Consider the following 27,286-nt stretch of genomic DNA (forward strand, 5'->3'; position numbering starts at 1 on the left):
GTGAGGTCCACTGAAGATGTTACCTAATAAGGTAATGAAATGTCTGGAAATGAACCTTTCAGCTCAGCGAGCAAACCTACATCCAAAACCTCAACCTGAGCTACAAATCTTCTCAAAATTCGCTAATTGGTGTCATGTTGGCCCAGATATTGTATTGAAGGTGTGAAGTTCCCTGTGAGGCTGTCTGTGCCACAATGGTCAGATTGATTCCAATTGAAAGAATGGATTTACAGAATCTTACATGGATTTATGTAGTTTTTGAGCAAAGTAAAATGTAATTCTGCAAGTACAAATTCACCCCACAAACTTATATGTGTATGTGTGCATGTGGGTGTATGTTGGGGGGATGGTCTTATTGGTGTCTGTGAGAGAGTGTGTGTATGTGTGAGTATAAAGGGGGTTAAGTCTGTGAGAGGGTGAGTGTGGGTGTGTATGTTTGAGCATATGAGAGAGGGTCTGCGTGAGCGTGTGGTCTGTAGTTGTGTGTGTGGTGACCATGACATCAGAACTGGACACGTTTGTAAACACTGGGCACCATCCAGGTCCTGCTGCAGCTCCCCTGGTGGCTGTGCCACTGTCTTAAGGAGGCCCACAATGTATTTAAAAGCTCCCGTCAATATTCTGCAGGAGCAAAGGAGGATTTGCAATCACAATTTCTCACAGCCCAGAAAATTGTTCCAAGCAGCATAGGAACACTGCGAAAAATCATAGTGAAAGGAGGGCTAAACAGAAAGCCGTTTTCTGTTTGCCCTCTTAGTCTGCCAGTCTCTCTCCGCCCCTCACACCCCCAAAAGGCGGGCCTTTAAAAACTACATTTAAAGATACAACAGTGATGGCAGATCAAGTCCCTCGTTTGACAGCAAAACAAAACACAATGCCTCAGAGGCAGTTATACTTAATTCATCGATAAAAGTAAGCTCAATGTTTTAGCTTGGATGCCATGGCAGCTGAGCAGTCTTAGCCTGTCACCGGGTCATGTTACAGTGGACCTTAATTCATCAAAATGTTTAAAATGTTGCAGAGGGGAGCCACATGATGTTTGAACAGCCAATAAGTCATTGCTAAATGAATGTCCTTGCTCAATCCGGGCGCCTGAAATGGCCTCAGCAGCAGTTTGTGGGAAATAGCTGTAGACAGCAGATAACCCTCCCCCCCCTCTCTCTCTCTCTCTGCAACCTCCACTTTGTCGGTGATGGCCAGGAACGAGCTCTCCATGAAGCAGAAAGTGGAGCTGATTCTCCAAAGCGAAGGCAAGAGCCAGAGGCAGCTGGCGGGGCTGTTCAACATCGGCAAGACCCAGGTCCAGACCATCCTGAAGAGGAAAGCGGAAATCCTGCAAGCCTACCAGGGCCACCGAGACACGGCTCGGAAAAGGCTGTGTGTCCGCCTGCAGCACGGTTACCTCAACCTGACCGTGTGCCGCTGGCTCCAGCGTGTCCGAGCCCAGGGGCTGGCAGTCAACGGGCCGGCCGTTCAGAGAGCAGCGCTGCGCTTCGCCAAGGAGCTGGGCATCCCGGACTTTAAGGCTTCCAACGGCTGGCTCCGAAGTTTCCGCAGCCGCAACATCAGCTTCGAAAGCTTTTGCGATGAGAGGGCCGGGGTCCAGCAAACCTGGGTGAGTGAGTCCTGGGAGCAGTGCTGTTCGGAGGAGCTTTCAGGATTTTAAACTCCGCTCGGACTGAGTGGGCAGCGTTTCCTGACTCTGCAGTGAACTCCTGAGCTTCAGCTGGGCATTGGCGGATTATATAGAGCTGCCAGCAGGGAAAAAGCAAGTTAATCTTTCAGGTGCTCACCCTTCGCCTGAATACTGACTTGTCCTTTCCACAGATACTGCCTGACACATTGAGAAGTGCCAACCATTCGACAGGCACCATTCCAAAAGACGGTGTCTGATGTGGTTATGGTCTCATCTCCATCTCCTAGCTTCCAACACTCCACCTTCCCCACCCAATATTCCCCAGTTAAGCAAAAATCAATCTACTTTGGGGCATTCAATGATCCAGCCTCCAGTGCCTTTTTGAGGAAGAGAGTTCTTAAAACACTCCTAGAGAAACTAAACAAATCCTCATCTGATGTTGCCTATCTTAGCACAGTGACTTCGTGGTTAGCCTCATTGTGCCATGGACCCAGATTCAATTCCACCCTGGGCGACTGTTCGTGTGGAGTTTGCACAGCTTCCCCCTCTCTGTGTGGGTTTCCTCCCACAGCCCAACGATGTGCAGTTGAGGTGGATTGGCCATGGGAAATGCAGGGTTACGGGGATAGGTCGGGGATGCGTCTGGGCGGCATGCTCTTTGGGGGGTCACTGTGGGCTCGATGGACCAAATGGCCTGCTTCCACACTGCAGGGATTCTAGGATTTCCAGGATTTTCTATTTGATTGCAGATTTCCAACATCTGCTGCTGTTAGCTTTTTGTTTGTTAAGGGCTGTTAGTGTTTTGCTTTCTATTGTAATGTTATTGTGACTGTAACAGCGAAAGTTTCAGCGTGGTGCCCTGTTGGATTTGTACACTTGTTCTGCTTTCGGCAGTGTACAGTCTATGGGTAACAATGGATAATGTAAGAGTGCTGGCTTTAGATTCAGAAGATGCTGATGAGAGGAAGAATTTGCAGGCAGGTAACTACTCTGGGCTATTCTTTAAGATACCTTTGAAAGAGAAGAACATACACAGAGGAATAGGTTGGAGAGATTATCTTCTACGTTAGGGAATAATTTATTTCATGACTGGCAAAGAGGAAATGAAGTAAACAGTAGGTATGTTCCTAGCATTGTGCCATGGGCACCTCTTGTAGGTGTATCTACGATCTGATACAAATCAATGCAAATATTTCCCTCTCCGTTTCTATGTGATAAGCCTAGAGAATTCAATATGTTTGAACACTGTAGCATAGCAGCATTTTGGGTGGCACTGTAGCACTGTAGCTAGCACTGCTGCCTCATAGCGTCAGGGAGCCGGGTTTGATTCCAGCCTCGGGTGACTGTCTGTGTGGAGTTTGCACATTCTCCCTGTGTCTGCGTGGGTTTCCTCCAGGTGCTTCAGTTTCCTCCCACAGCCCAAAAATGTGCAGGTTAAGTGAATTGGCCATGCTAAGTTGTCCATAGTGTTAGGTGTAGGGGAATGGGTCTGGGTGGGTCGCTCTTTGGAGGATCAGTGTGGACTTGTTGGGCTGAAGGGCCCGTTTCCATATTGTAGGGAATCTAATTATAGTGATTATGTTACTAGGCCTGTAACTGAGAGGTGAAAATGTGTTGCTGCAAAAGCGCAACAGGTCAGGCAGCATCCAAGGAACAGGAGAATCGACGTTTCAGGCATCAGCCCTTCTTCAGGAATGAGGAAAGTGTGTCCAGCAGGCTAAGATAAAAGGTAGGGAGGAGGGACTTGGGGGAGGGGTGTTGGAAATGCGATAGGTGGAAGGAGGTCAAGGTGAGGGTTATAGGCCGGAGTGGGGTGGGGGCGGAGAGGTCAGGAAGAAGATTGCAGGTTAGGAAGGCGGTGCTGAGTTCGAGGGATTTGACTGAGACAAGGTGGGGGGAGGGAAAATGAGGAAACTAGAGAAATCTGAGTTCATCCCTTGTGGTTGGAGGGTTCCTAGACGGAAGATGAGGCGCTCTTCCTCCAACCGTCGTGTTGCTATGGTCTGGCGATGGAGGAGTCCAAGGACCTGCATGTCCTTGGTGGAGTGGGAGGGGGAGTTGAAGTGTTGAGCTATGGGATGGTTGGGTTGGTTGGTCCGGGTGTGCCAGAGGTGTTCTCTGAAACGTTCCACAAGTAGGCGGCCTGTCTCCCCAATATAGAGGAGGCCACATCGGGTGCAGCAGATGCAATAGATGATGTGTGTGGAGGTGCAGGTGAATTTGTGGCGGATATGGAAGTGTCCCTTGGGCCTTGGAGGGAAGTAAGGGGGGAGGGAGTGGTCTTTTCGGAATGCTGATAGGGGAGGGAAGGGAAATATATCCCTGGTAGTGAGGTCCGTTTGGAGGTGGCGGAAATGACGGCGGATGATACGCTGTACATTGGGGTTGGCGGGGTGGTAGGTGAGTACCAGTGGGGTTCTGTCCTGGTGGCGGTTGGAGGGGTGGGGCTCAAGGGCGGAGTAGCGGGAAGTGGAAGAGATGCGGTGGAGGGCATCGTCGACCATGTCTGGAGGGAAATTGCGGTCCTTGAAGAAGGAGGCCATCTGGGTTGTACGGTATTGGAACTGGTCCTCCTGGGAGCAGATGCGGCGGAGACGAAGGAATTGGGAATATGGGATGGCGTTTTTACAGGGGGCAGGGTGGGAGGAGGTGTAGTCTGTAACTGAGTGGCCCAGACTGATGATCTGGAGACATGAGTTTAAATCCCACCGCTGGGAAAGGAAGAATTAATAAATTAAGTAAATGTGGAATGAAGGATCAATACCACTGATTATTGTCAGTTTGTCACAAAAACACATCTCTAATGTTCTTTCGGGAAGAAATTTGCTGCCTATATGTGGCTCATATTTAACTATGACCTGAGATTGCTGATCATGGTTCACTATCAGTTCCTGAAGGCAACTGCGAATGTGTATTAAATGCTGCTGCCATATACCATGAGTATTATTTCTAAAAAGGTGATGTTTCAACACTTGACCTTGTGGTCCCCATCTATTTTTGTTGTCTGTGTTGTTTAGAAGATGAGCATTCCTTAAGTCTATAAGGCATAAGAACTGAAGTTGGCTATTTGTCTGAGCAAGTCTGCTTCAGCATCCAATTAAATCATGACTGATTTGATAATCCTCAACTCCAAGTTCCTGTCGCATTACCATAACCCTTGATTTACTTATCAATAAAAATGTCAATCCATCTCAGCCTTGAATATTCTTAATGACCTAGTCTCAACAGTTCTGTGATAAAGAATTAGATTCACTACCGTCTGAGAATATATTTCTCATCATCTGTCTTAAATGGGTGACCTTTTAATCTGAGATCATGCCCTCTAGTCTTGGATTCTTCCACAGGTGAGAATAACCTCTTGTCAAGCCCCCGAAAAATCCTTCATGCTTAATAAATTCTCCTCTCATTCTTCTAAACTCTAGTGAGTGCAAGGCAAGCCCAACCTACTCAACCACTCCTTATAAACAAAATTCCCTCTGTACTCAGAATCAACCTAATGAACCTTCTCCGAATTGTCTCCAATACCAGTACAGTATATATTTCCTCAGATAACAGAGTCAAAATTGTTCTTGGTATTCTACATGTGGTCTGCCTAGTGCCCTGTGGTATGGTCTGACGAGTGCCCTGTGGTATGGTCTGAGGAGTGCCCTGTGGTATGGTCTGAGGAGTGCCCTGTGGTATGGTCTGAGGAGTGCCCTGTGGTATGGTCTGAGGAGTGCCCTGTGGTATGGTCTGAGGAGTGCCCTGTGGTATGGTCTGACGAGTGCCCTGTGGTATGGTCTGACTAGTGCCCTGTGGTATGGTCTGAGGAGTGCCCTGTGGTATGGTCTGAGGAGTGCCCTATATATTTATAGCAAGTCTTCCCTAGTTTTATACTCCATTCCCTTTTGAAAGAAAAGATAACTGTCCATTTGCCTTATTTTTTACCCACTGAACTTGGATGCTAGCTTTTAGTGATTCATGCACTCGAACCCCCAAAATCTCTCAGCGCTGTAGCTTTCTACAGTCTTACTCTACTTAAATAATATTCAGCTCTTCTATTCTTTCTGCCAAAGTACACAACCTCACCACATTACATCCCATCTGCTAAGTTTTTGCCTACTCACTTACCTTTTCTCCATTCTTATGTAGACTAGTTACATCATCCTCACCATTTGCCTTCCACTTATGTTTGACCCACAAACCTGGCGATAGTAAGTTCACTTCCCTCATCCACCTCGTTAATATGTATTGTAAATAGTTGTGGCTCTCACGCTGATCCCTGTGGCACTCCACTAGTTACTGTTTGCCATCTTGAAAATGGTTCCTTTAGCCCAACTCTATCTTATATTAGTTAGCCAATCCTCTACCCATGCTAATATATTACCCCCAACATCATGGGCTCGTGAAAATCCAACTATATTACATGGTTTCCCATTCATGAAGCCATGTTGACTATGTTTGATCATAGCAGATCATTTAGAGATACATATTATTGTACATTTGACAATAGACTGTAATGTTTTGGCAATGACAGATGCAAAGTTAACTGGCCTATAGTTATCTTTTTTATGTCTCCCTCCCTTTTTGCACAAGGGTGCTGGATCATTCTTGCTACCATTGCCTTCCATTTTGTGGGATCTTGTGTTACACACATAACTGTCTTTTAATTAGCACAATTGCAATGATTGTACCTCAAAAACAATCAATTGGTTCTGAAGTGCTTTGGTGATGTTGTGAGAATATGGGGAGATGCAGTTTGAGTTTTTATTTTTATTTTTACTTCCTTTGTGGAGTTTGCATGAGAATACTTGATAATGACATGATGGCCACCAGCAAGTTGGCAGGGAATGTCTTTAGACAAACATTTAAAGAAGGAGCATGGAGACAGTGATGTGCTTGGAACATATCCCAGTACCAGTCAACACCATTGACGAAAATAGTTAGAAACAATGACAAAAAGGTCCTTGCTTCTCTCTGCAACCAAAGTGCTGGGTCATGCTCTGAGTTCTGGTATCCCTCTGCATTTTGCTAAATAGGAAAGCATATGTGACTTCTTCTACAGTCACCCATTGATTGTAATGAACAGAAATCTACTCTCACATGTAAACTTGCAGTGTGTAGGTTTGATTCAATAACTTAAGCATATAATCTTGTTTGACACCTTGGTACAGTACTAAATGAACATTGTAGTTTTGAAAGTGCCAGCTTTTAGACATGATGTGAAATGTGATGTGTATTCCAATAAACCTCTGTGAATTTTCCTGTTGTAAATTACTACCAATAAAACTAGTGGTGATATTGATTTTTCTCTTCATTCTCTTTCAACAGATGGCATCAGTCAGAATGAGAGATCCTAAAGAACAGTAAATTTGTGTTAAAATCACATACAACATTTTCTAGTGTCAATGTGTATACTTAAAGCTCACCATTCTTAGAAATTCTTTTAATGCAGAAAAAAATCCCATGGCACTTCAGAGGCATATTTGAAAAATGGACACAGCACTGAAGAAAGAGATTGAAAGCTTTGCAGAGTATTTTCAGGAGCTACAAAGATCAGTTCAAAACGTTCTTGTCAGTAGATTTGCAAATGCATCGTTTAATTACAAAGAGTGGGGAGGGAGGGAGGAGTTCCTGGTTTGCATTATACTTCGTCCCATGAATTAAGATTGTTTTGGAGTGGAATGTGGCTGGAATCTGGTTGTTCTCGATATAACTATTCCCTGATGAGGCAGAGACATCGCCATCCCACCATTCTCAAACCCCACTCTCTCTCATCAGTTCATTGGGTGCACTGGGTTTTGTCATGGGTTTAATGCCATGTAAACTGTATTAAGCCGCCTTGAGAAATGGAGATCACTGCTACAGCAGGCCAACGGGCAGACCAGAGACTTGTACTAATGATGCAAGCATATCATAAGTTAAAACATTAGACGAAAAGACAAAACAAATGGTGGACTATAGTGCTATTGGAATTATATTTCAGTTAACAGGAATTACTAGGGGTCACGAGTTCAAAGTGAAAGCGGAAAAGTTTAGAGGAGATATACATGGAAAGTTCTTCATGCAGAGAGTGGTGGGTGCCTGGTATACATTGCCCGCGGAGGTGGTAGAGGTGGGAACGATAGTGTCACTTAAGATTTGTCTAGACAGATACCCGAATGGGCAAGGAGCAAAATGGGGCAGCACAGTGGCTCAGTGGTTAGCACTGCTGCCTCGGTTTCCTCCCACAGTCCAAAGATGTGCAGGTCAGGTGAATTGGCCATGCTAAATTGCCCATAGTGTTACGTGCATTAGTCAGAGGGGAATGGGTTTGGGTGGGTTACTCTTCAGAGGGTCGGTGTGGACTTGTTGGGCCAAAGGGCCTATTTCCACACTGTAGGGAATCTAATCTAATCTAAAAAAAGTGTAAGGCTGACAAGGTAATTTTCACTCTTGAGGTAGCATGTAAAATATTTTGGTCACTATTTGTAAGTGTGTGAGATGGCGGTGCGCTTCCTTCCATTGTATTTGAAGCATCACTGAAGAAAATGATTGGATTACATGGTGTGTTATCTCTCTGCATTTTGATGCACAATAATTGCTTACATTAAAGATATCAATGGATTGTGGCTATAACAGAAATCAATACTGCATATAAATTTGAAATTAAATGGTTGAGTGTGTGAAGATGTCAAGATGATTGGTAGTTGGTTCATGTTGCTGAAATTGAATTTGGGGAAAATTAGAATCAAACCGGACCAGAGGTGACCATGAGAATTATTGCACCTCTTTCAGTTTCCAAAACATTATCCAACAGTCTTTCCCCTCTGTTCCATCCCCACTGTACTGCAAAATCCTCCTTTTCAAATGTGTACCTTATCTTATTTCCTTCTTGAACCTCGTATTGTATCTGCTTTGCTGCCATTTCATGCTAAGCACTCCATATCAAAATGTTCAAGAAAGATATTCTCCTAATTGTCCCTCGGTTCTTTTGCACTCGGTTTAAATTGAGTGTTTTTCCATTTTTATCTTTGCTTTGATTGATTTACTTTTTTTTTGTTCTTTTCACAGAAGCTTCACGCTAAATTGTCAGGACATACCAGATATTCTCCTGTGGTGCTGCCCTCACCTTCTCTGAGTACAGTTTCTCCTGTTTGGGTTGTGTCAGGAAATGAGGTGGTGCCTGGCCTGGCTGATCTGGCTGTGGCATCAGGTGAATGGCCTGCTACCTCAGCACCCAGCAGTTACCGAAGCACTGGAGAGGATTTGTGTTCACCATCCAATGCTGTATCCATCTCCAACTGCCAAAGGTCTGCATATGAGCTCCCACAACGACTCTGTTCTTTTATGAAATGATGTTTGGAATTCGGGATAGGCAGTAACTGACAGTGACACCCGCATCCCATGAATGAATTGAAAAAAATGCCATACAACTCAACAGCAACTTACTATTACATTGGCACCTTAACATCGTAAAACTCGCTAAGTCCTGTGTTCAAGGCACTTTACAGGAGTGGTCTCAAACAAAGTTTAACATTGAGCCATGTTTGAAGATATTAGGTGATTGAAATCTTGGTCAAAGAGGTAATTTTTATGCAGCATGAGAGAGAGAGAGAGAGAGTGTCTTGGCAATGGAATTCTAGATCTAAAGGCCTCAGTAACTCCTGGAATTATAAGCAATGAGGCAGAATTAGAAGGACATATTGATCCCAGCGGGTGGTATGTTTGGGATTGATTAGAGAGGCAAGGAGGCCCAAGGCCCCAGAATGATTTGAAAAGATGGATGAAGATTTTAAAACTGAGGAGTTGCTGGGGTCTGAGCCACTGTATGTCAGTGAGCATGCGCGTGGTGGGTTAAAAGGAAAGGGTTAGGGAGCCAACCAAGAGAACATTGTCAAATCTAGAGGTAACTGAATCATGAACATATCAAATGGGATGATGAGTCTGAGTGTCCCATTAAGGTCTTGTACCAAGTAAGCAGATGTCATATCTGCCTGAATGGTTCAGAAATATTTACAGAGAAGCGAGATATAATGTTAACTAACCAAGATTGGTTACTGTCCCTTCATTATCTGTCTTCCTATCTTCCCATTCCAATCAGATTTCAAGCACACAGCCAAATAGGATCTCCATTGCACCGAGGAAGAGAATCAAAAGGAGGATTAGGGATTGATATAGCAAGTATTTTGAAATTATCAGCAGGGATCAACAGGGTTGTTGACTCCCTGGGCGGGAAAAATAAGCAACAGGTGGCATCCAATTAAATGCAACGCACAAACACACAAAGGAATTGATAATCTCAGAATCAAGAGAATGATAATCACGCACTCTGCAATAATAGACACTGATTTGCTAACCTGTCTCAATTAGTCTGTTATGTAGGCTATTTCTATGGGCTGTAATTTTCTTGCAGTTCCTTATCCTGGTTGATGTAGTTGAAGAATAGGATTGACCCAGACGTATAAATTTGATTTTAAATGTACTGGCCATTGTCATCTCATTCGGCCCTCCTTTCCTCAGACTACAGACTCATTTGGGGTATGCTCCTAATGCCTTTTAGCCTGATGGTTCCTTACCCAACACACCATCCTTTGAGTATGAGTTTGCCCAGAATGTTCAACCCTGGACTCGAGGAGAGGGTGTGTATACTTAACTCACAGGAGAAAGTGAGGACTGCAGATGCTGGAGATCAGAGCTGAAAATGTGTTGCTGGAAAAGTGCAGCAGGTCAGGCAGTATCCAAGGAGCAGGAGAATCGACGTTTCGGGCATCAGCTCTTCTTCAGGAAACTGAAGAAGGGCTCATGCCCAAAACGTCGATTCTCCTGTTCCTTGGATACTGCCTGACCTGCTGCACTTTTCCAGCAACACATTTTCAACTCTTTACTTAATTCACAACCAAGCCAAATTATCCTTGCATCATACAGGTACCCACCACAACACTATTTCAATTTAAGGTCCACACTGCTCCATTCTCATCTGCCCTTGTAGTGGTAATGACCCTACCTCTGGACCAGAAGGCCTGTGTTCTAGTCCTATCTGCTCCAAAGGTGTGTCTGAGCAGGTAGATTTAAAAATATCTATGCACATACACATAGCCATCAGGGGTATCTTCCTGACACTGAGTGTAGTCACCGTACATGACAAGATGTGGAGATGAACATGTTAATAAAAGTACAGTCTTAAGCTTTACTTTATCAATAGTTTTGAATTTTAATAAAAGCACAACTACACAAAGTAAAGCAAAATCTCAATAGCTTGCCGTTCTACAATGTTTTATTATGTACAGTTATGTCTTATGTCTGTAGTTAGCAGTGGATAATAATCAATATGGAGAAGAAGCATGGGAGGAATGTTTGGAGGAAGAAAAAAATCATGTCAAAAGGGGAGGTGAGGAATAAAAGGATAACTAGGGTAGGAAAAGGGCCAGTCAAAGACAGAAGTGGGAAGTTGAGTGTGGACCCTGTGGAGATCACAGAGGTGCTAAACAAACATTTCTCATTAGTTTTCACTCAGGAAAAGGAGAATATTGTAGAGGAGAAGAATGTGATAAGAGATATAGGACTAGCAAGGATTGAGGTTAGTTACGAAGAGGTGTTATCAATTCGAGAAGGAGCGAAAGTAGACAAGTCCCTGGGCCTAATGGTATTTATCCGAGGATTCTCTGGGAAGCTAGGGAGGAGATAGCAGACCATTTGGCTTTGATATTTGAGTCGTCATTGTCTACAGGTTTAGTACCAGAAGACTGGAGGATTACAAATGTTGTGCCCTTGTTCAGGAAGGGCAGTAGAGATGACCCAGGTAATTATAGATCATTGAGACTTACTTCTGTTGTAGGAAAGATTTTGGAAAGGATTATAAGAGATAAGATTTATAATCATCTAGCAAGCAACAATTTAATTTCAGATAGTCAACATGGTTTCGTCAAGGGCAGGTCGTGTCTCACAAACCTCATTCAGTTAGTATACATGGATGTCAGTAAAGCCTTTGATAAGGTTTCACATGGTAGGCTGTTGGAGAAAATGAAGAGGCATGGGATTGCGGGTGATTTAGCAGTTTGGATTAGAAACTGGCTTTCTGAAGGAAGGCAGCAAGTGGTGGTTGATAGGAAATATTCAGCCTGGTGTCTGGTTACTAATGGTGTGCCACAAGGATCTGTTTTGGGACCACTGCTGTTTGTCATTTTTATAAATGACTATAAATGACTTAGACACAGGCATAGGTGGATGGATTAGTAAATGTGCAAATAACACTAAAGTCGGTGGAGTAGTGGGCAGTTTGGAAGAATGTTACAGGTTGCAGGGGGACTTGAATAAACTGCAGAATTGGGCTGAGAGGTGGCAAATGGAGTTCAGTGCAGCTAAATGTGAGGTGATGCACTTTGGGAAGAATCACAGGAAGGCAGAGTACTGGGTTAATGGAAAGATTCTTGGTAGTGTGGATGTGCAGCGGGATCTTGGAGTCCATGTATATAGATCTCTGAAAGTTGCCACCCAGGTGGATAGTGTTGTTAAGAAGGCATACGATGTGTTAGGTTTCATTCGTAGAGAGATTGAGTTCTGTAGCTGCAATATCATGCTGCAACTATACAAAACGCTGCTGCAGCCACACTTGGAATACTGTGCACAGTTCTGGTCACCATATTTCTGGAAGGATGTGGATGCATTGGAAAAGGTGCAGAGGAGATTTACTAGGATGTTGCCTGGTCTGGAGGGAAGGTCTTATGAGGAAAGGCTGAGAGACTTGGGTCTGTTCTCATTGGAAAGAAGAAGGCTAAGAGAGGATTTGCTAGAGACATACAAGATGATCAGAGGATTAGATAGCGTAGACAGTGAATGTCTTTTTCCTAGGATGATGACGTCAGCGTGTACGAGGGGACGTAACAACAAATTGAGGGGTGATAGTTTTAAGACAAATTTCAGAGGCAGGTTCTTTACTCAGAGAGTGGTAAGGGCATGGAATGCCCTGCCTGCCAATGTAGGTAACTCAGCCACATTAGGGAGATTTAAACAATCCCTGGATAAGCACATGGATGATGATAGTTCATAGGTCGGCGCAACATTGAGGGCTGAAATACCTGTCCTGCGCTGTATTGTTCTATGTTCTATGTTCTGCTTTTGAAGGCAGGGAGGGAGTTAGCAAGATAGCATCAAAAAAGTAAGGAGTGATTGAAGGAATAACCAACATGGAATGAAGGGATAAGGGAGTGCAAAATAAACTGGCATTGATGACTGGAGGGTGTGTGCAAGGCCAAAGACGTCACTTGACTTCATTTAATAGGGGACAGTTTAAAAATGCTAGCTTCATAACCTGTCTGAATATTCAACATCCCAATGGTGCAGTTTTGACTGTACAGGAGTGTTGTAGGTTGATTATCTATACACTCTAACACTGCTTCCATTTGAAGGAAATTCTTTGTTCGACCTTGTCCTCTATAAATTCACAACTCACCTGCCTGTGGCTAATGTTGCCTGTTAGTGAACTGTTTTCTATTGATAACTAACGTTCTGCTCTTTATATGGAAAGAGGGCATGGCGATGAAAGAATATCATTCCAGAATTGCTGTATATTCTTTCATCTAATCAGCTAAAACCTGCCTTTGTTGGATTGTAAGTCTGCATTGCATAATCTAATGACTCTGTCCTTCAAAAATGATTGAAGTAATGCAATAGGGTTGAAATTAATATTTTCTGTTTCCTTCCAGTGAATTAAATGATTATCACAAGGCTGCAGTACAGCAAAAAACACAGGTATGTTTGCAAACCATTCTATATATCTTCCTTGCATTGTATTTGGGAAGCACAGTATCTTTGTGTAAGGGCAGGTCTGAAGACCAAATTCAAAAGATAGACAAGTTGCTATTGTCAAATGATCCTCAATAGAGAGTTGCAGTTGTATTCCTTAAAAGCTGATTGGGGGCAGATGTTCGCAGGTAAAGGAACTGCTGGAAAATGGGAAGCCTTCAAAAATTAGATAATGAGAGTCCGCAGAAAATATATTCCTGGAAGGGTGAAAGGAAAGGCTGGTTGGTATAGGGAATGCTGGATGATTAGAGAAATTGAGAGTTTGGTTAAGAAAAAGAAAGAAGCATATATAAGGTATAGACAGGATAGATCAATGAATCCTTAGAAGAATATAAAGGCAGTAGGAATATACTTACAAGGGAAATCAGGAGGGCAAAAAGGAGACATGAGATAGCTTTGGCAAATAAAGTTAAGGAGAATCCAAAGGGTTTTAACAAATACATTAAGGACAAAAGGGTAACTAGGGAGAGAATAGGGCCCCTCAAAGATCTGCAAGGTGGCCTTTATGTGGAGCTACAGGAGAAGGGGGCAATACTAAGCAAGTTTTTTGCATCAGTATTTACTGTGGAAAAGGATATGGTAGGTATAGAATGTAAGGAAATAGATGGTGACATCTTGAAAAATGTCCATATTACAGAGGAGGAATTGCTGGATGTCTTGAAACGCATAAAAGTGGATAAATCCCCAGGACCTGATCAGGTGTACCCGAGAACTCTGTGGAAGCAGGGAAGTGATTGCTGGGCCTCTTACTGAGATATTTGTATCATCAATAGTCACAGGTGAGGTGCTGGAAGATTGGAGGTTAGCTAATGTGGTGCCACTGTTTAAGAAGGGTGGTAAGGACAATCCAGGGAACTATAGACCAGTGAGCCTGACGTCGGTGGTGGGCAAGTTGTTGGAGGGAATCCTGAGGGACAGGATGTACATGTATTTGGAAAGGCAAGGACTGTTTAGGGATAGTCAACATGGCTTTACACGTGGGAAATCATGTCTCACAAACTTGATTGAGTTTTTTGAAGAAGTAATAAAGAGGATTGATGATGGCAGAGTAGTAGATGTAATTAATGTGGACCTCAGTAAGGCATTTGACGAGGTTCCCCATGGGAGACTGGTTAGCAAGGTTAGATCTCATTGAGTACAGGGAGAACTAGCCATTTGGATATAGAACTGACTCGAAGGTAGAAGACAGAGGGTGGTGGTGAAGGGTTGTTTTTCAGACTTGAGGCTTGTGACCAGTGGAATGCCACGAGGATCGATGCTGGGTTCACTACTTTTTGTTATTTATATAAATGATTTGGATGGAAGCATAAGACGTTTGGTTAGTAAGTTTGCAGATGACACTAAAATTGCAGGTGTAGTGGACAGTGAGCAAGGTTACCTCAGATTACAATGGGATCTTGATCAGATGGGCCAATGGGCTGAGGAGTGGCAGATGGAGTTTAATTTAGATAAATGTGAGGTGCTGTATTTTGGGAAAGGAAATCTTAGCAGGACTTGTACACTTAATGATAAGGTTCTAGGGAGTGTTACTAAACAAAGAGGTCTTGGAGTGCAAGTTCATAGCTCTTTGAAAGTGGAGTCGCAGGTAGATAGGATAGTGAAGAAAGCGTTTGGTATGCTTTCCTTTATTGGTCAGAGTATTGAGTACAGGAGTTGGGAGGTCATGTTGCAGCTGTACAGGACATTAGTTAGGCCACTGTTGGAATATTGTGTGCAATTCTGGTCTCCTTCCTATCGGAATGATGTTGTGAAACTTGAAAGGGTTCAGAAAATATTTGCAAGGATGTTGCCAGGGTTGGAGGATTTGAGCTATAGGGAGAGGTTGAATAAGCTGAGGCTGTATTCCCTGGAGCGTCAGAGGTTTATAAAATCATGAGGGGCATGGATATGATAAATAGACAAAGTTTTTCCCTGGAGCGGAGGAGTCCAGAATTAGAGGGCATAGGTGAGAGGGGAAAGATGTAAAAGAGACCTAAGGGACAAGTTTTTCATGTAGAGGGTGGTAAATGTATGGAATAGGCTGCCAGAGGATGTGGTGGAGGCTGGTACAATTACAACATTTAAAAGGCATCTGGATGGGTATATGAATAGGAAGGGTTTGGAGGGATATGAGCCGGGTGCTGGCAGGTGGGACTAGATTGGGTTGGGATATCTGGTTGGCATGGACAAGCTGGATCGAAGGGTCTGTTTCCATGCTGTACATCCCTATGACTCTAGTTGACTTTTGAAAATGGTTTTGTTCATCACATAGGAAAAGGTAATGCACAATATTAATATTTATTGCCTTGTGAGTAATTCACTTTCTCTCCCATGGCGCAATTGTTGATGACTTTAAGTCATGACTGATTCCCACTTCCATTCCTGATAATCATCAGTTTCACAAAGGTGAAAACTTGCAATTATATAGCACCTTCCACATAGTAAAATGAATTAAGTTCCTGTTTATTTTAAAGAGGGCACATCGCAGGAGTGTTCCCAACAAAATTTAGCACCAAGCCAGATTTTGAGATATTAGACAGGTGACTGTAATCTTGGTCTAAGAGATGATTTTTAAGGAGTATTGAAGAGAAAGACAGAGTTTTGGCCAAGACATTCTCGGCTTTCGGGCCTTCGCAACTGCTGGATTTCCAAAACAAAATGCAAAATAATGTCATGATAGAAATGCTCCTCTAGATGATTTGAAATGTGTTTTCTTTCCCCAGCCTGCCTCACAGGAAGCTTATGAAATTACAGCTCTTCAAGACCTTGTAAAACAAATTAAACAGGAAACAGTGGTACTTCAAAAGGACCAAGAAACTGTGAGCCAGAAGCTAGGTGCACAGGTAAGACTCTTGCACAGAAACTAAGTGTAAAATTTAAAGATTGAATTTGATGGTGACCAACAGGCCATGTGTGTCTCTTCTCTAGCTCTGAGTAGCCCTTTGCCCTTTTTGAATGGGGCTTTGTATTTGGCTAACTGGAGTGCTGTGTTGTCCTGTACAAGCTGGAATTCAGGTTGTGCCACTACATATCACCAGGATCAGCAGAAGCTTCAGGAACGTAAAAGATTCTTAGGGAGCTTGACAGGGTAGATATGGAGAGTTTGTTTTTTCCTTTGTGGGTGACTCTAGGACCAGAGGGCATAATCTCAGAGTAAGAGGTCACCCATTTAAGAGAAAGATGAAGAATTTCTTCTCTAAGGCTAGTGAATTTGTGGAATTATTTATTGCATAGGGCAGTGAAGGCTGGGTCATTAAGTCTCTAAGAGAGACAGAGTTTTTTTTATCGGTGAAGAAATCGAGGGTTATGGGGATAAACAAGAAAATGGGGTTGAGGATCATTAGGTCAGCCATGATCTCATCAAATGGTGGAGGAAATGCGATGGGCTGAATGGTCTATTTCTGCTCCCCCACCTGATTGGGTCTTCTTGAACTTTAACTGCTACGTCATCATTTTCTGGAAGGATACAGCAGATGGTGTGGTGAATAGGTTTTGTAACACGAAAGAGGAACAAAACCTGCAAACCCGAGCTACCGAACAGAGTTAGCTAAGAGTTGTTTCTAAGATTAAATGTTTAGACAGAAAGTACCAGGATGATTTTTGCACAAATAATAGTTTTGAGGAAGTTGCAATCCAACCCTTACTATTGCTATTGAAGTTACCAGACTGGAGACTGTTCCTAACAAGCCCACTCCCAAAAGGAGTCAGAAGTATTTTGATGTGTGAATTATATTTTCAATGGGTTTGAAGTGGGTGGTGTCTGTTCTTGGTACCATTTTGCCATAATAGAGTGGGGATTAACAGGGACACAGCACATGGTAGCCTTGATGTCGCAGGTTGACCTGTGGTTGTTATTCTATGGATCCATCATTGAGTGGAGTTTGCACCAGCCTGAGTCTGAATCTGGTAAAAACAATGACTGCAGATGCTGGAAACCAGATTCTGGATTAGTGGTGCTGGAAGAGCACAGCAGTTCAGGCAGCATCCAAGTAGCTTTGAAATCGACGTTTCGGGCAAAAGCCCTTCAACCTGATGAAGGGCTTTTGCCCGAAACGTTGATTTCGAAGCTACTTGGATGCTGCCTGAACTGCTGTGCTCTTCCAGCATCACTAATCCTGAGTCTGAATCTGACCAGCCTGAGGGAGTCTGAATTTTTAGGTAAAGTTCAATGGTCGACCTTTATCTGCGATTAGCCATTACTTGGCTATTTACAGTAACTTTATCTCCTAAAGTAACGGGTTCTGACTGGATGACGGATTGTGAGGTTTCAGGCTGAACAGCCCACATCATTTCTTCTTTCTATTTGCTTCATGGAGCAATAGAAAGGGGAAGTGAAAAAGTAAAGATACTGCGGAATCTGCTTGAATTGGACAGGCTTTAACAGTAAATTTACACGTAAATTCAGATCCTGACTCAACCGTTCGCAGCAACAAAGAGTCATAAAATGATACTGTGCAGAAACAGATCATTTGGCTCAGCCTACCTGTGCTGGGTTTTAGGGGAGATACCCAATTAGCCTCATGCCCTTGTTAACCATGCAGAAGAATTTCACCTCAAGGATGATGTTAGGAATATCTGTGTCAGTGATGATCTGTATTTTGTATTCAAGTAACAGTCAGCTTCAAGATTAAATTCAGATCTGCAGTTACCTTGTCACAGTGACTCTGTGAAGATATCCAGGCCAAAAATTGCAGGTTGCATCCACACAATTTCCTCACCAATGTTTGCTGTGAACACCAGACCTCACCTACACTGTCATTTGGAGAGTGATAGCTCACCGCTACGAATAGGGAACCAGAATATGTTTATTTAAGACTTCTGTTAGACAGGCCCTCTGCTGGTTAGCACTGCTGCCTCACAGTGCCGGAGACCCGGGTTCAATTCCCGCCTCAGGCGACTGACTGTGTGGAGTTTGCACATTCTCCCTATGTCTGCGTGGGTTTCCTTCGGGTGCTCCGGTTTCCTCCCACAGTCCAAAGATGTGCAGGTCAGGTGAATTGGCCATGCTAAATTGCCCGTAGTGTTAGGTAAGGGGTATGGGTGGGTTGCGCTTCGGCGGGTTGGTGTGGACTTGTTGGGCCAAAGGGCCTGTAATGTAATTAATCTAAATCAACTGGTAGTTTTTTAAAAAAAAATTATTCATGGATTATGAGTATCACAGGCTGGGCCAGCATTCATTTCCCATCCCTAATTGCCCTTGAGAAGGTGGTAGTGAGCAACCTTCTTGAGCCACTGCAGCATATAGGGGATACGTACACCCATATTGTGGTTAGGAAGGAAGATCCAGGAATTTAATCTAACAACAGTAAAGGTAGGAGCAATGTACTTCCAAGTCAGGACAGCATGTGGGTTGGAGAGGAACTTGAAGCTGATGCTGTTCCCATGCATCCATTGCACTTGTCTTTCTTGATAACAGAGGTGGATTGCTGGTGGATTGATGTAGGGCATGTGATGGACTGTACACACTCCACACACTGTCCATCAGTTGTGGAGGGACGGAATGTTGAATGTGGTGGATGCGTAGGTACCTACTTCAACATTCGATCACAGCTGATGTGTTTCTCAACTCCATTTTCCTATCTCCTCCCCGTAACCCTTGATGCCCTTACTAACCAAGAACCTATCTATCTCTGTCTTAAATACACTCAATGACTTTGCTACAGAAGGCCGAAGAGGACATGTGTTCCACAGATTCACCACCCTCCAGCTGAAGAAATTCCACTCTCTCTGATGAGTGGAAACGCTTTCTCCATGTCTACTCTATGCAGGCCCTCAATACTCTGTAAGCTTCAATCAAATCCTCCTTCACCCTTCTAAACTCCATCAGGCATAGACCCAGAGTCCTCAACCACTCCTCTGGATCATTCTTGTAAACCTTTTTTCAAAAAAAATTACATTCATCACCACATCTCAAGGATGGTTTGTCCTTTAATAACCTCTTTGAGTTTCTTTTCAAACTGATTACCTCCGCTGTGATATTGACAGGTTCTGAAAAGAAGGGGCAGCTTTCAGGGTTATAGCCACAAGCACCTATTGAAGTTGCTGCAGTTGATTCCCTTTCAGTTCACAAAGGTCAGCATGCAGTGTATCAAATTTTAGAAGAATGGCCAGTAAAATGACTTGACAGTTCTTCAGCCCTTGTTTTGATTTGATTTCTTACTGTCACAAGTACCAAGGTACGTGGAAAAGAACAAAAAGAAAGTTTACAGCCCAGGAACAGGCCCTTCGGCCCTCCAAGCCTGAGCCGATCCAAACGTACTACCTAACCGTGTTGGTCAATTCCTAAGCATCTGTATCCCTCTGCTCCCCACCTATTCATGCATCTGTCCAGACGGATCTTAAATGAATCTACCGTGCCTGCCTCTACCACCTCTGCTGGCAATGCGTTCCAATTGCCCACCACCCTCTGTGTGAAGTACTTACTGCGTGTATCCCCCTTAAACTTTTCACCTCTCACTTTGAAAGCATGACCTCTCGTTATTGAATCCTTCACCTTGGGAAAAAGCTTGTCTCTATCCACCCTCTCTCTACCCTTCATGATTTTGTAAACTTCAATCAGGTCCCCCCTCAATCTCCTTTTTTCTAGTGAAAATAAGCCTAACCGACTCAACCTCTCTTCATACCTAGCACTTTCCATAATGGGCAACATCCTCGTAAACCTTCTCTGCACCCTCCCCAAAGCGTCCACATCCTTTTGGTAATGTGGCGACCAGAACTGTACACAGTATTCTAAATGCGGCTGAACCAATATCTTGTACAATTTTAACAAGACTTGCCAGCTCTTATACTCAATACCCCGTCCGATGAAGACAAGCATACTATATGCCTTCTTGACCACTCTATCCACTTGTGTAGCATCCTTCAGAGTACAATATACCTGCACTCCCAGATCTCTCTGCCCATCAACTTTTCCCAAGGCTCTTCCATTCATTGTATAACTCGCTCTAGAAGTAGACTTGCCTAAATGCATCACCTCATATTTGTCTGGATTGACTGTTTCTGGATTGACTGTTGTCTGGAAACTTGTCTCACGTATTTTACAGGCGCATTGTACTACACAAGTGCATCAGGGTAACAGAACAGAGTGCAGAATACAATGTTACAGCTGCCGAGAAGGTGCAGCTCTAATAACAACGGGGAAGAGACTGTTCTTGCATCTGTTTGTAGTGTATACAAACTTTTATATCTTCTGCCCATTGGAATAGGGTGGAAGAGAGTATAACCGGGTTGGGAGGGATCTTTGATTATGCTAGTTGCCTTCCCGATGTAGCAGGAAGTATAGATGAAGGCAATGGATGGGAAGTTGCTCTTTCTTGAGGATTTGTGACCTCCAAAAAGGTTTTAGCTCCAACACTACAAGATAGGGCACTTCAGTGAAAACATGGAGTTGCTTCTGATGTTGCGTTCCCACATGTAGGTATCATAGCACCCACCACCCCCAAATCTCTCTCCAGTGATCCTTATTTGAGAAAAGTCTGGGTGAGGACAAACTAATGTTCAAATTCTTGAATGTTTATGAAGTAGTGAGCAGTTGCTAACTATGTTCTTAGTTGAAGAAATGCCACTTGGCTGGAGTATCAGCTGACTGTCAGCACCTGTAGAACATTTACCTACCTATCTTAGCAATGAAGAGAGGACGGAACAAATTTAGAACGTAAATTAATCTAGAAAGCTTAAATCCTCAAACTCATTTTATTGATACAAGACAAAATGGACCTAGTGTCACTTGTAGTTTTTTTTCTGTCTCAGACATTTCGCATCGCGATGTACGGCCAGCCCGATCCCACTCCACCTGAACTGACATTAACCCCATCCATTACAAAATGGGCAGTGACCAGAATGAAAACTGTACCCAGCGCAGGTAACAGCTTAATGGAAACTTCAAATCCAGCACTCACTAGGCATGGAAACACCAGCCCGAATCCTCTGGAATCCTCCAAGAGATCTCCTACCAGGTTAGACATAATTCTTTGTTTCATATGCAATGCATATATCTCTCTTGACCTGCAATTTATTCAGAACAAAGTAAGTCCAGGGAGGCTGTGGGTAATGTCACTGGGCTGGAAATCCAGAATCCCAGGCTTATGTTCTAGGGCATTGGTTTGAATCCCACCATGGTGGATTTTGAATTCAATAAAAGTCTGGAACTAAATGACTGAAAATGACTTCAAAACCATTATTGATTGTTGTAAAAAAATCCATCTGGTTCACTGATGTCTCTTAGGGAAAGAAATCTGTCATCCTTGCATTTTCTGGCCTACATGTGACTCCAGACCCACAGCAATGTGGTTGACTCTTAACTGCCCTCTGAAATGAGCTTTGCAAGCCAGTCCAATCAAGGCACAATTAGGAATGGGTAATAAATACTTGCTTAGTTAGTGATGTCACATCCTATGAATTAATTTGTTTAAAAATTGAAGTACTGGAATAAAATATAGTTACATGGAATGAGATGTGGTGAGGCTTGGGACTTTGCTCAAAAAAGGACAGAGCTGGGTACTAAGTATTCCAGGACATATTATTTTCAAGAAAAATAGGGATGAAAGAAAGGCAGTTTGGTTGTATTGATTAAGGAGAACATTGCACCACTAGAGAGAGATGATGTCTTACAGAGATAAAGGCCAGCATCTATTTGGTTGAAGTTAAGAAATAATAGGAGCAGCATTCCGCTATATTATGAAGTGTATTTTATAAGTCACTAACTAGGGAAAGGTGGTGTAGAACAACTTTGTAGGAAAATAGTGATGATGTAAAAACAATAGAGTAGTGATAGAGGGAATTTTACTATCCTACTTTGTTAATAATTAATAGTCTGCAGGGCAGAGGGTGAGAGGGGTTTCTGAAATGTGTTCCATGAATTTTCTTCCATTCCAAAGTGAAGTAAGCATTGCTAGATCTGAGAGTGTCTAATGAGTATGGTGGAACTCTAAAGGCATAGCGTTTGTATGGCTCAGAGCTTCTTCTGTATTAGATTGCTATACAAACTTGTACTTTGTCTGATGCTAGTATCCATCTACAAATGAGAACCTTCACTTACAAAAGGTCTTCCCTTCCTCAGAAATGGCTCGAATTTTGTCACCTACAAAAATTTGTAGTGAAGCATTGTTTAGATGTAGGCTATTGTGTTTGCTATTTCACAAATAGCATAGTCCCAAACGCAGCAATGATGTTGGAAGTATTGGTAAGGAAGATGCCGGCCTGAACATCTTACTTGAATAATGACATAAGATCCATGATTTCCAATTTCCTCTGCTCATTTACCAATTCACTGAATTGTTAGATTCGGACTTCCTGTCCCTAGCCCTGGACCAGAAGACACGGATTTCAAGTCCATTCACTCCAGAGCAGTAGAATAACATGTCTGAACAGATTGATTAGAAAGATAGGTTAATTAAAAACAGTTAGGTTTTCCTTACCTCAAATAGGACTGGAATCTCTAATTTTCTGACTTGAGTGAGAATGTTATCAATTGAGCCATGCTAACTGTGGCAAAAACATCACAAAAAATAGTTTGTCTCAGGATTAAATTATTTTTGTTTCATGTTTGTAGCCACATGAATGCAAAATCCAAAAATCAGAGTTTAAAAGGATTAAAGATGGACGGTGCTGCTCAGATTCTGTCTAATCATGCTGTGACCACAACAGGCAGCTCAAATGGACAAAGAGAAATCAAAATGACCACACAGTCTGGTGTAGGGCAGTCACATGCAGAAGAATATGACACTACTATCCCTCAAGAAATGCACAAGAAAAGACTTGAGGAGGATGTTGATTTGTCAAGGGTAAAGTCTGAACTTGTGGATTGTTCTACAGACTCTGGGCCTGATGGTGAAAACTTACTTCGTGGACATCCTCTGCAATCACTTGTTGCAGAGCCCATAGTTTTGCCATTTTCTGGAAAAGACAGTGTGGCTGATTTTGGGAATGAAGATCCTCGCACCAGCACCCTGCTCCAACAGCAACAAGTACAGTCACTCTCAAATTCTACTTCTAAATTCAAAGACCTTCATTCCACACAAGATAACGGTCAACTGGAGATCCTGAAAACCCTGTTAAAACTAACAACTAAGGAAAGGGATAGTTATAAAACACAAAATGACAATTTATTGAGAAGAATACATGGTTTAGAGAATCAGCTTATGGAACTTACACAGAAGAATCTTAAGAAGAATCTTTGTCACAAGTGGACTCAGTCCGACTTTGAACTTATTAGCAATAGCAAAACCACTTCAAATGAAATCTGTTAGTGAATGGGTTTTGAAATGTTTGTTTATTTTTATGTTGCCTGCTGAGTTTTCATGCTTGTTACTAATATTGGTTCTTTTCAAATATTCAAAACAAAAATAGTATTTATTTACATTTTAAAGGAAAAGGTCAATTTCCTGTTTGGGTGAGACGCGAGTAAATGGAGTGGACTGCCACTGTTCAGAACTTTTCAGAGTTTGAGAGAAATATATTTGCAAATATAGGGGAGATAATTATGGGACATAAATCTGTAAAGAGAGCACTGCTTTAATGAGCTGGTGCAAAGTGTGGTTGGTTGGCATAATAAAGGGGAAAATCCTTCACACAAATACTTAAGGTTCAGAACAAATGCCCCCCACTTCCCCAAATCACTGCTAGACCCAGGAGTGAATTGATTTGATTACTGTCACGTGTACTGAGGTACAGTGAAAAGTGTTGTCTTTTGTACTTTATAGGCAAATCATACAAGTGCTGAAAATGTGTTGCTGGAAAAGCGCAGCAGGTCAGGCAGCATCCAAGGAGCAGGAGAATTGACATTTCAGGCATGAGCCCTTCTTCAGCTCTGATCTCCAGCATCTGCAATCCTCACTTTCTCATAAATCATACAAGTACATCAGGGTAACAGAACAGAGGGCAGGATACAGTGTTACAGCTGCTGAGGAGGTGCAGATTGAGATGAACATTAACAATAAAGATTAGATTCCTTACAGTGTAGAAACAGATCCTCCGGAGAGTAACCCACCCAGACCCATTTCCCTCTGAATAATGCACCTAGCACTATGGGCAATTTAGTGTGGACAATTTACCTGACCTGCACATCTTTCGATTGTGGGAGGAAACGAGCACCCGGAGGAAACGCACACAGACCTGGGGATAATGTGCAAACTCCACACAGACAGTCACCCAAGGTAGGAATCAAACCTGGGTCCCTGGCGCTGTGAGGCAGCAGTGCTAACCACTGAGCCACTGTGCCACCCCTAGAGGTCTATGATTATGCTGGTTGATTTCTTAATGCAGCGGGAAGTATAGATGAAGTCAATGAATGGATGAGTAATGTGCAGGCAGTTTTTACAACTGGATGAAATTTGTGCTTTTTTCCCAAAGTAAACTCTGATTGAAGATAGCACTGTTTCTAGCATTTGAAATTTGGACCAAAAAGTGGCAACTGCCTGATTACACCAATTTGAAGGGAGGGAGAACTTTTTTTGTCATAGCTGTTTGTAATATTAGGTGACTGCAATAATTCATATGTAATTTATTGACAAATGCTGATTCAAAAGATGTCTTATTGATATTGTGTTGAAAGAAACCTGCCATATTTAGTCATACTGGATAAAGTATTTTTGATTTTTGAATTCAAATTTGACACAGCAAAAAAAAAATTGGATGGTGGAAATTTTAAATAAAAATGGAAAATTCTGACAGTATTCAGTTCGGGCAGAATTTGTCAAGAGAGAAAGAAAGTTAATGTTTCAGATCAGATGCCACCTTATCACACTTTTGAAATGAGAGTCACAATTATGCGTACATTTTATTTGAAATGAAGAAGTGTATTTGGAATTATTTCAGAATTATTCAAAAGCATCATCTAGCTTTTTCGTGATTTACAAGTAAGGTGCAAATGTTATAAAATACAAATACAGAAGGGTTGGAGTAAAGATGTCAGCTTTGCACCTTGGGTGCTAATTCAGTCTCTGGTGAATTATGCAAATTTCCTTTTGCACTGAACATGTGAAATGATTTCGAGCATTTTCAAGCTGGATCTTCAATGGGGGTCACTTGCCAGAACATAAGGACAGTTACTTTGACACAAACTGACAATTTTAATCAGCAAAATCATAGGTTAGTTGTTGCAAGAAATATGACATCACCTTCCTATATTAGTGCATATTCTTTCAAGTTTGAATCCAGAAAAAATCTATTTGACGCAAAGAGCTGTTCTCTGAGAAGGCTCTCTATTGTTAAAGCTGGTTTACTGGATTGGAAAGCACTTCATTTCCCAGCATCAGCATCCTTCATTAGCACAACGTTTGCAACATTCTACAGAGAATTTGACTTGAATAAAGTTAAATGTGTCACTAACTTCCCTGTGTTCCCACTGGAACACTTTTTCTTCCAACAATTTTATTAAAAGCATCTTATCATGTTTGACAATATTTTTACGGATGGATAGAATTGTCAAATGTTTATTAAAATATTTTTCATAATCAAAGTTTCTCACCGGTTTAACTTAATCTTCCAAATGTGTAAGAAACTGAATTTTCTTTGTGTAATAAAAATGTTTTTTTAATCTCAGCTTTAGAATTTATTGGATGCAGACCTGGAAGAGGTGGAACTTAAACCAGTGTCCCCTGTCTCAGAGCCACAAGAGATTTTTGATTCTTTTGTATGCTGAATAAACTCAGCTTGTCATTAGTGAGGGTAAGAGCCTCAGCGGCCTGAGCATTAATGGGCGTCCTCCTCCTATTCCTGGTACCATGACTTTTGATGAACCTGCATGTGTACAGAGTGATATCTTTGCAGTTGAACAGCTTACACGACATAGATGATGCACACTTCAAGGAAGAACCAGAGCTAGCAGTGGAACTGTGAAATTTAGCAAAGATTTAATAAAGTAAAGAGACAAATGGAGGAACAAAAGAGATCTAAGTATGCCGTTGTCAGCAAAGGAGCCTGGTGGCCTACTAAATACCACTGTCCTTTCCTGCACTCTGACTGCACCCAATACATGTCCAACGCTTCAAAGATTTCTGCAGCGTGTCTTTCAATAAAGTGCATAGTTGATAGAAAGACATGAGCAAAACAAACTCTTAAGAACAGAAAGTTTCATCTGTCTTTGATGTGATGTGCTGCTGCTTTCTTAGATCAGAGCTACGTCAATGTTATGGCAGCTGTTTAGGACTAAATTAACCAGGACAATAACATGCCAGGAAAAGTAACTGATTGTGTTAAATTAACGTATCTATCAACCTGAAAGGTAAACAGCGCATCCCCCAAAAACCTGCTGTACGATGGCATTCATACAAACATCCACCAGAGATCTACTCCATGTACAAACTAGGTCAGAGCAACGAGATATCATTGCGTCAACTTTCTTCTCATTCTTCCTTGCCCTAACACTCCAGCTCATTTCCATGAAGCTTCCTGCTGGAGTGAAACCTTGCCACAGGTCAAGCAGGAAACTGTTCAAGTGACAGTATGACACTGGATAGGTGCCTGGAACTTCGATGTTGTGGCCATTTTGGAGACATGGATAGAACAGGGAGCAGAATGGATGTTGCAGGTTCCAGGGTTTAGATCTTTCATTAAGAACAGGCAAGGCAGTAAAAGAGGGGGAGGTGTGGCCTTGTTAGTCAAGGATAGTATAACGGTGGCTGAGAGAACTTTTGACGAGGACTCATCTACTGAGGTAGTGTGGGCTGAGGTTCGAAACAGGAGAGAAGAGGTCACACTGCTTGGAGTTTTTTATAGGCCTCTGCAGAGTTCCAGGGAGGTGGAGGAGAGGATTGGCAAAATTATTCTGAGTAGGAGTGAAAGGAACAGGGTGGTCATTATGGGGGACTTTAAACTTCCCCAACATTGACTGGAAATGCTATTACTCTAGTACGCTGGATGGATCAGTTTTTGTCCAATGTGTACAGGAGGGTTTCCTGACACAGTATA

General features: G+C 42.6%; 1 protein-coding gene across 4 annotated transcripts; it reads left to right on the plus strand.

Annotated features, from left to right (window-relative positions):
* The first annotated feature begins 609 nt into the window (after nt 1–609).
* LOC140486446 (uncharacterized) lies at nt 610–27,286 on the plus strand. Of its 4 annotated transcripts, none has more exons than XM_072585625.1 (6): nt 610–1,615; nt 8,669–8,907; nt 13,300–13,345; nt 16,102–16,221; nt 21,128–21,333; nt 25,920–27,286. In XM_072585625.1, exons 1-6 carry the CDS (start codon nt 1,193–1,195, stop codon nt 26,020–26,022), a joined length of 1,137 nt encoding a protein of 378 aa, XP_072441726.1. In that variant the 5' UTR covers nt 610–1,192; the 3' UTR covers nt 26,023–27,286. The 4 variants fall into 4 exon arrangements, with proteins under 4 accessions (XP_072441726.1, XP_072441727.1, XP_072441723.1 ...); XM_072585626.1 differs by lacking the exon at nt 25,920–27,286 and adding an exon at nt 23,192–23,308; XM_072585622.1 differs by lacking the exon at nt 25,920–27,286 and adding an exon at nt 22,929–25,050 and having other exon boundaries at nt 612–1,615.

Source organism: Chiloscyllium punctatum, chromosome 15 (assembly GCF_047496795.1).
Source record: "Chiloscyllium punctatum isolate Juve2018m chromosome 15, sChiPun1.3, whole genome shotgun sequence".
In the NCBI taxonomy this organism is placed as follows: domain Eukaryota; kingdom Metazoa; phylum Chordata; class Chondrichthyes; order Orectolobiformes; family Hemiscylliidae; genus Chiloscyllium; species Chiloscyllium punctatum.

Excerpts from the sequence above, each read along its gene's own strand:
- LOC140486446 (XM_072585622.1), top strand. The coding sequence starts at position 1,193 with ATGGCCAGGAACGAGCTCTCCATGAAGCAGAAAGTGGAGCTGATTCTC. Across the intron at positions 16,222-21,127 it reads GCCAGAAGCTAGGTGCACAG|ACATTTCGCATCGCGATGTA; the intron begins GTAAGACTCTTG and ends TTTCTGTCTCAG. Across the intron at positions 21,334-22,928 it reads TCCAAGAGATCTCCTACCAG|CCACATGAATGCAAAATCCA; the intron begins GTTAGACATAAT and ends TCATGTTTGTAG.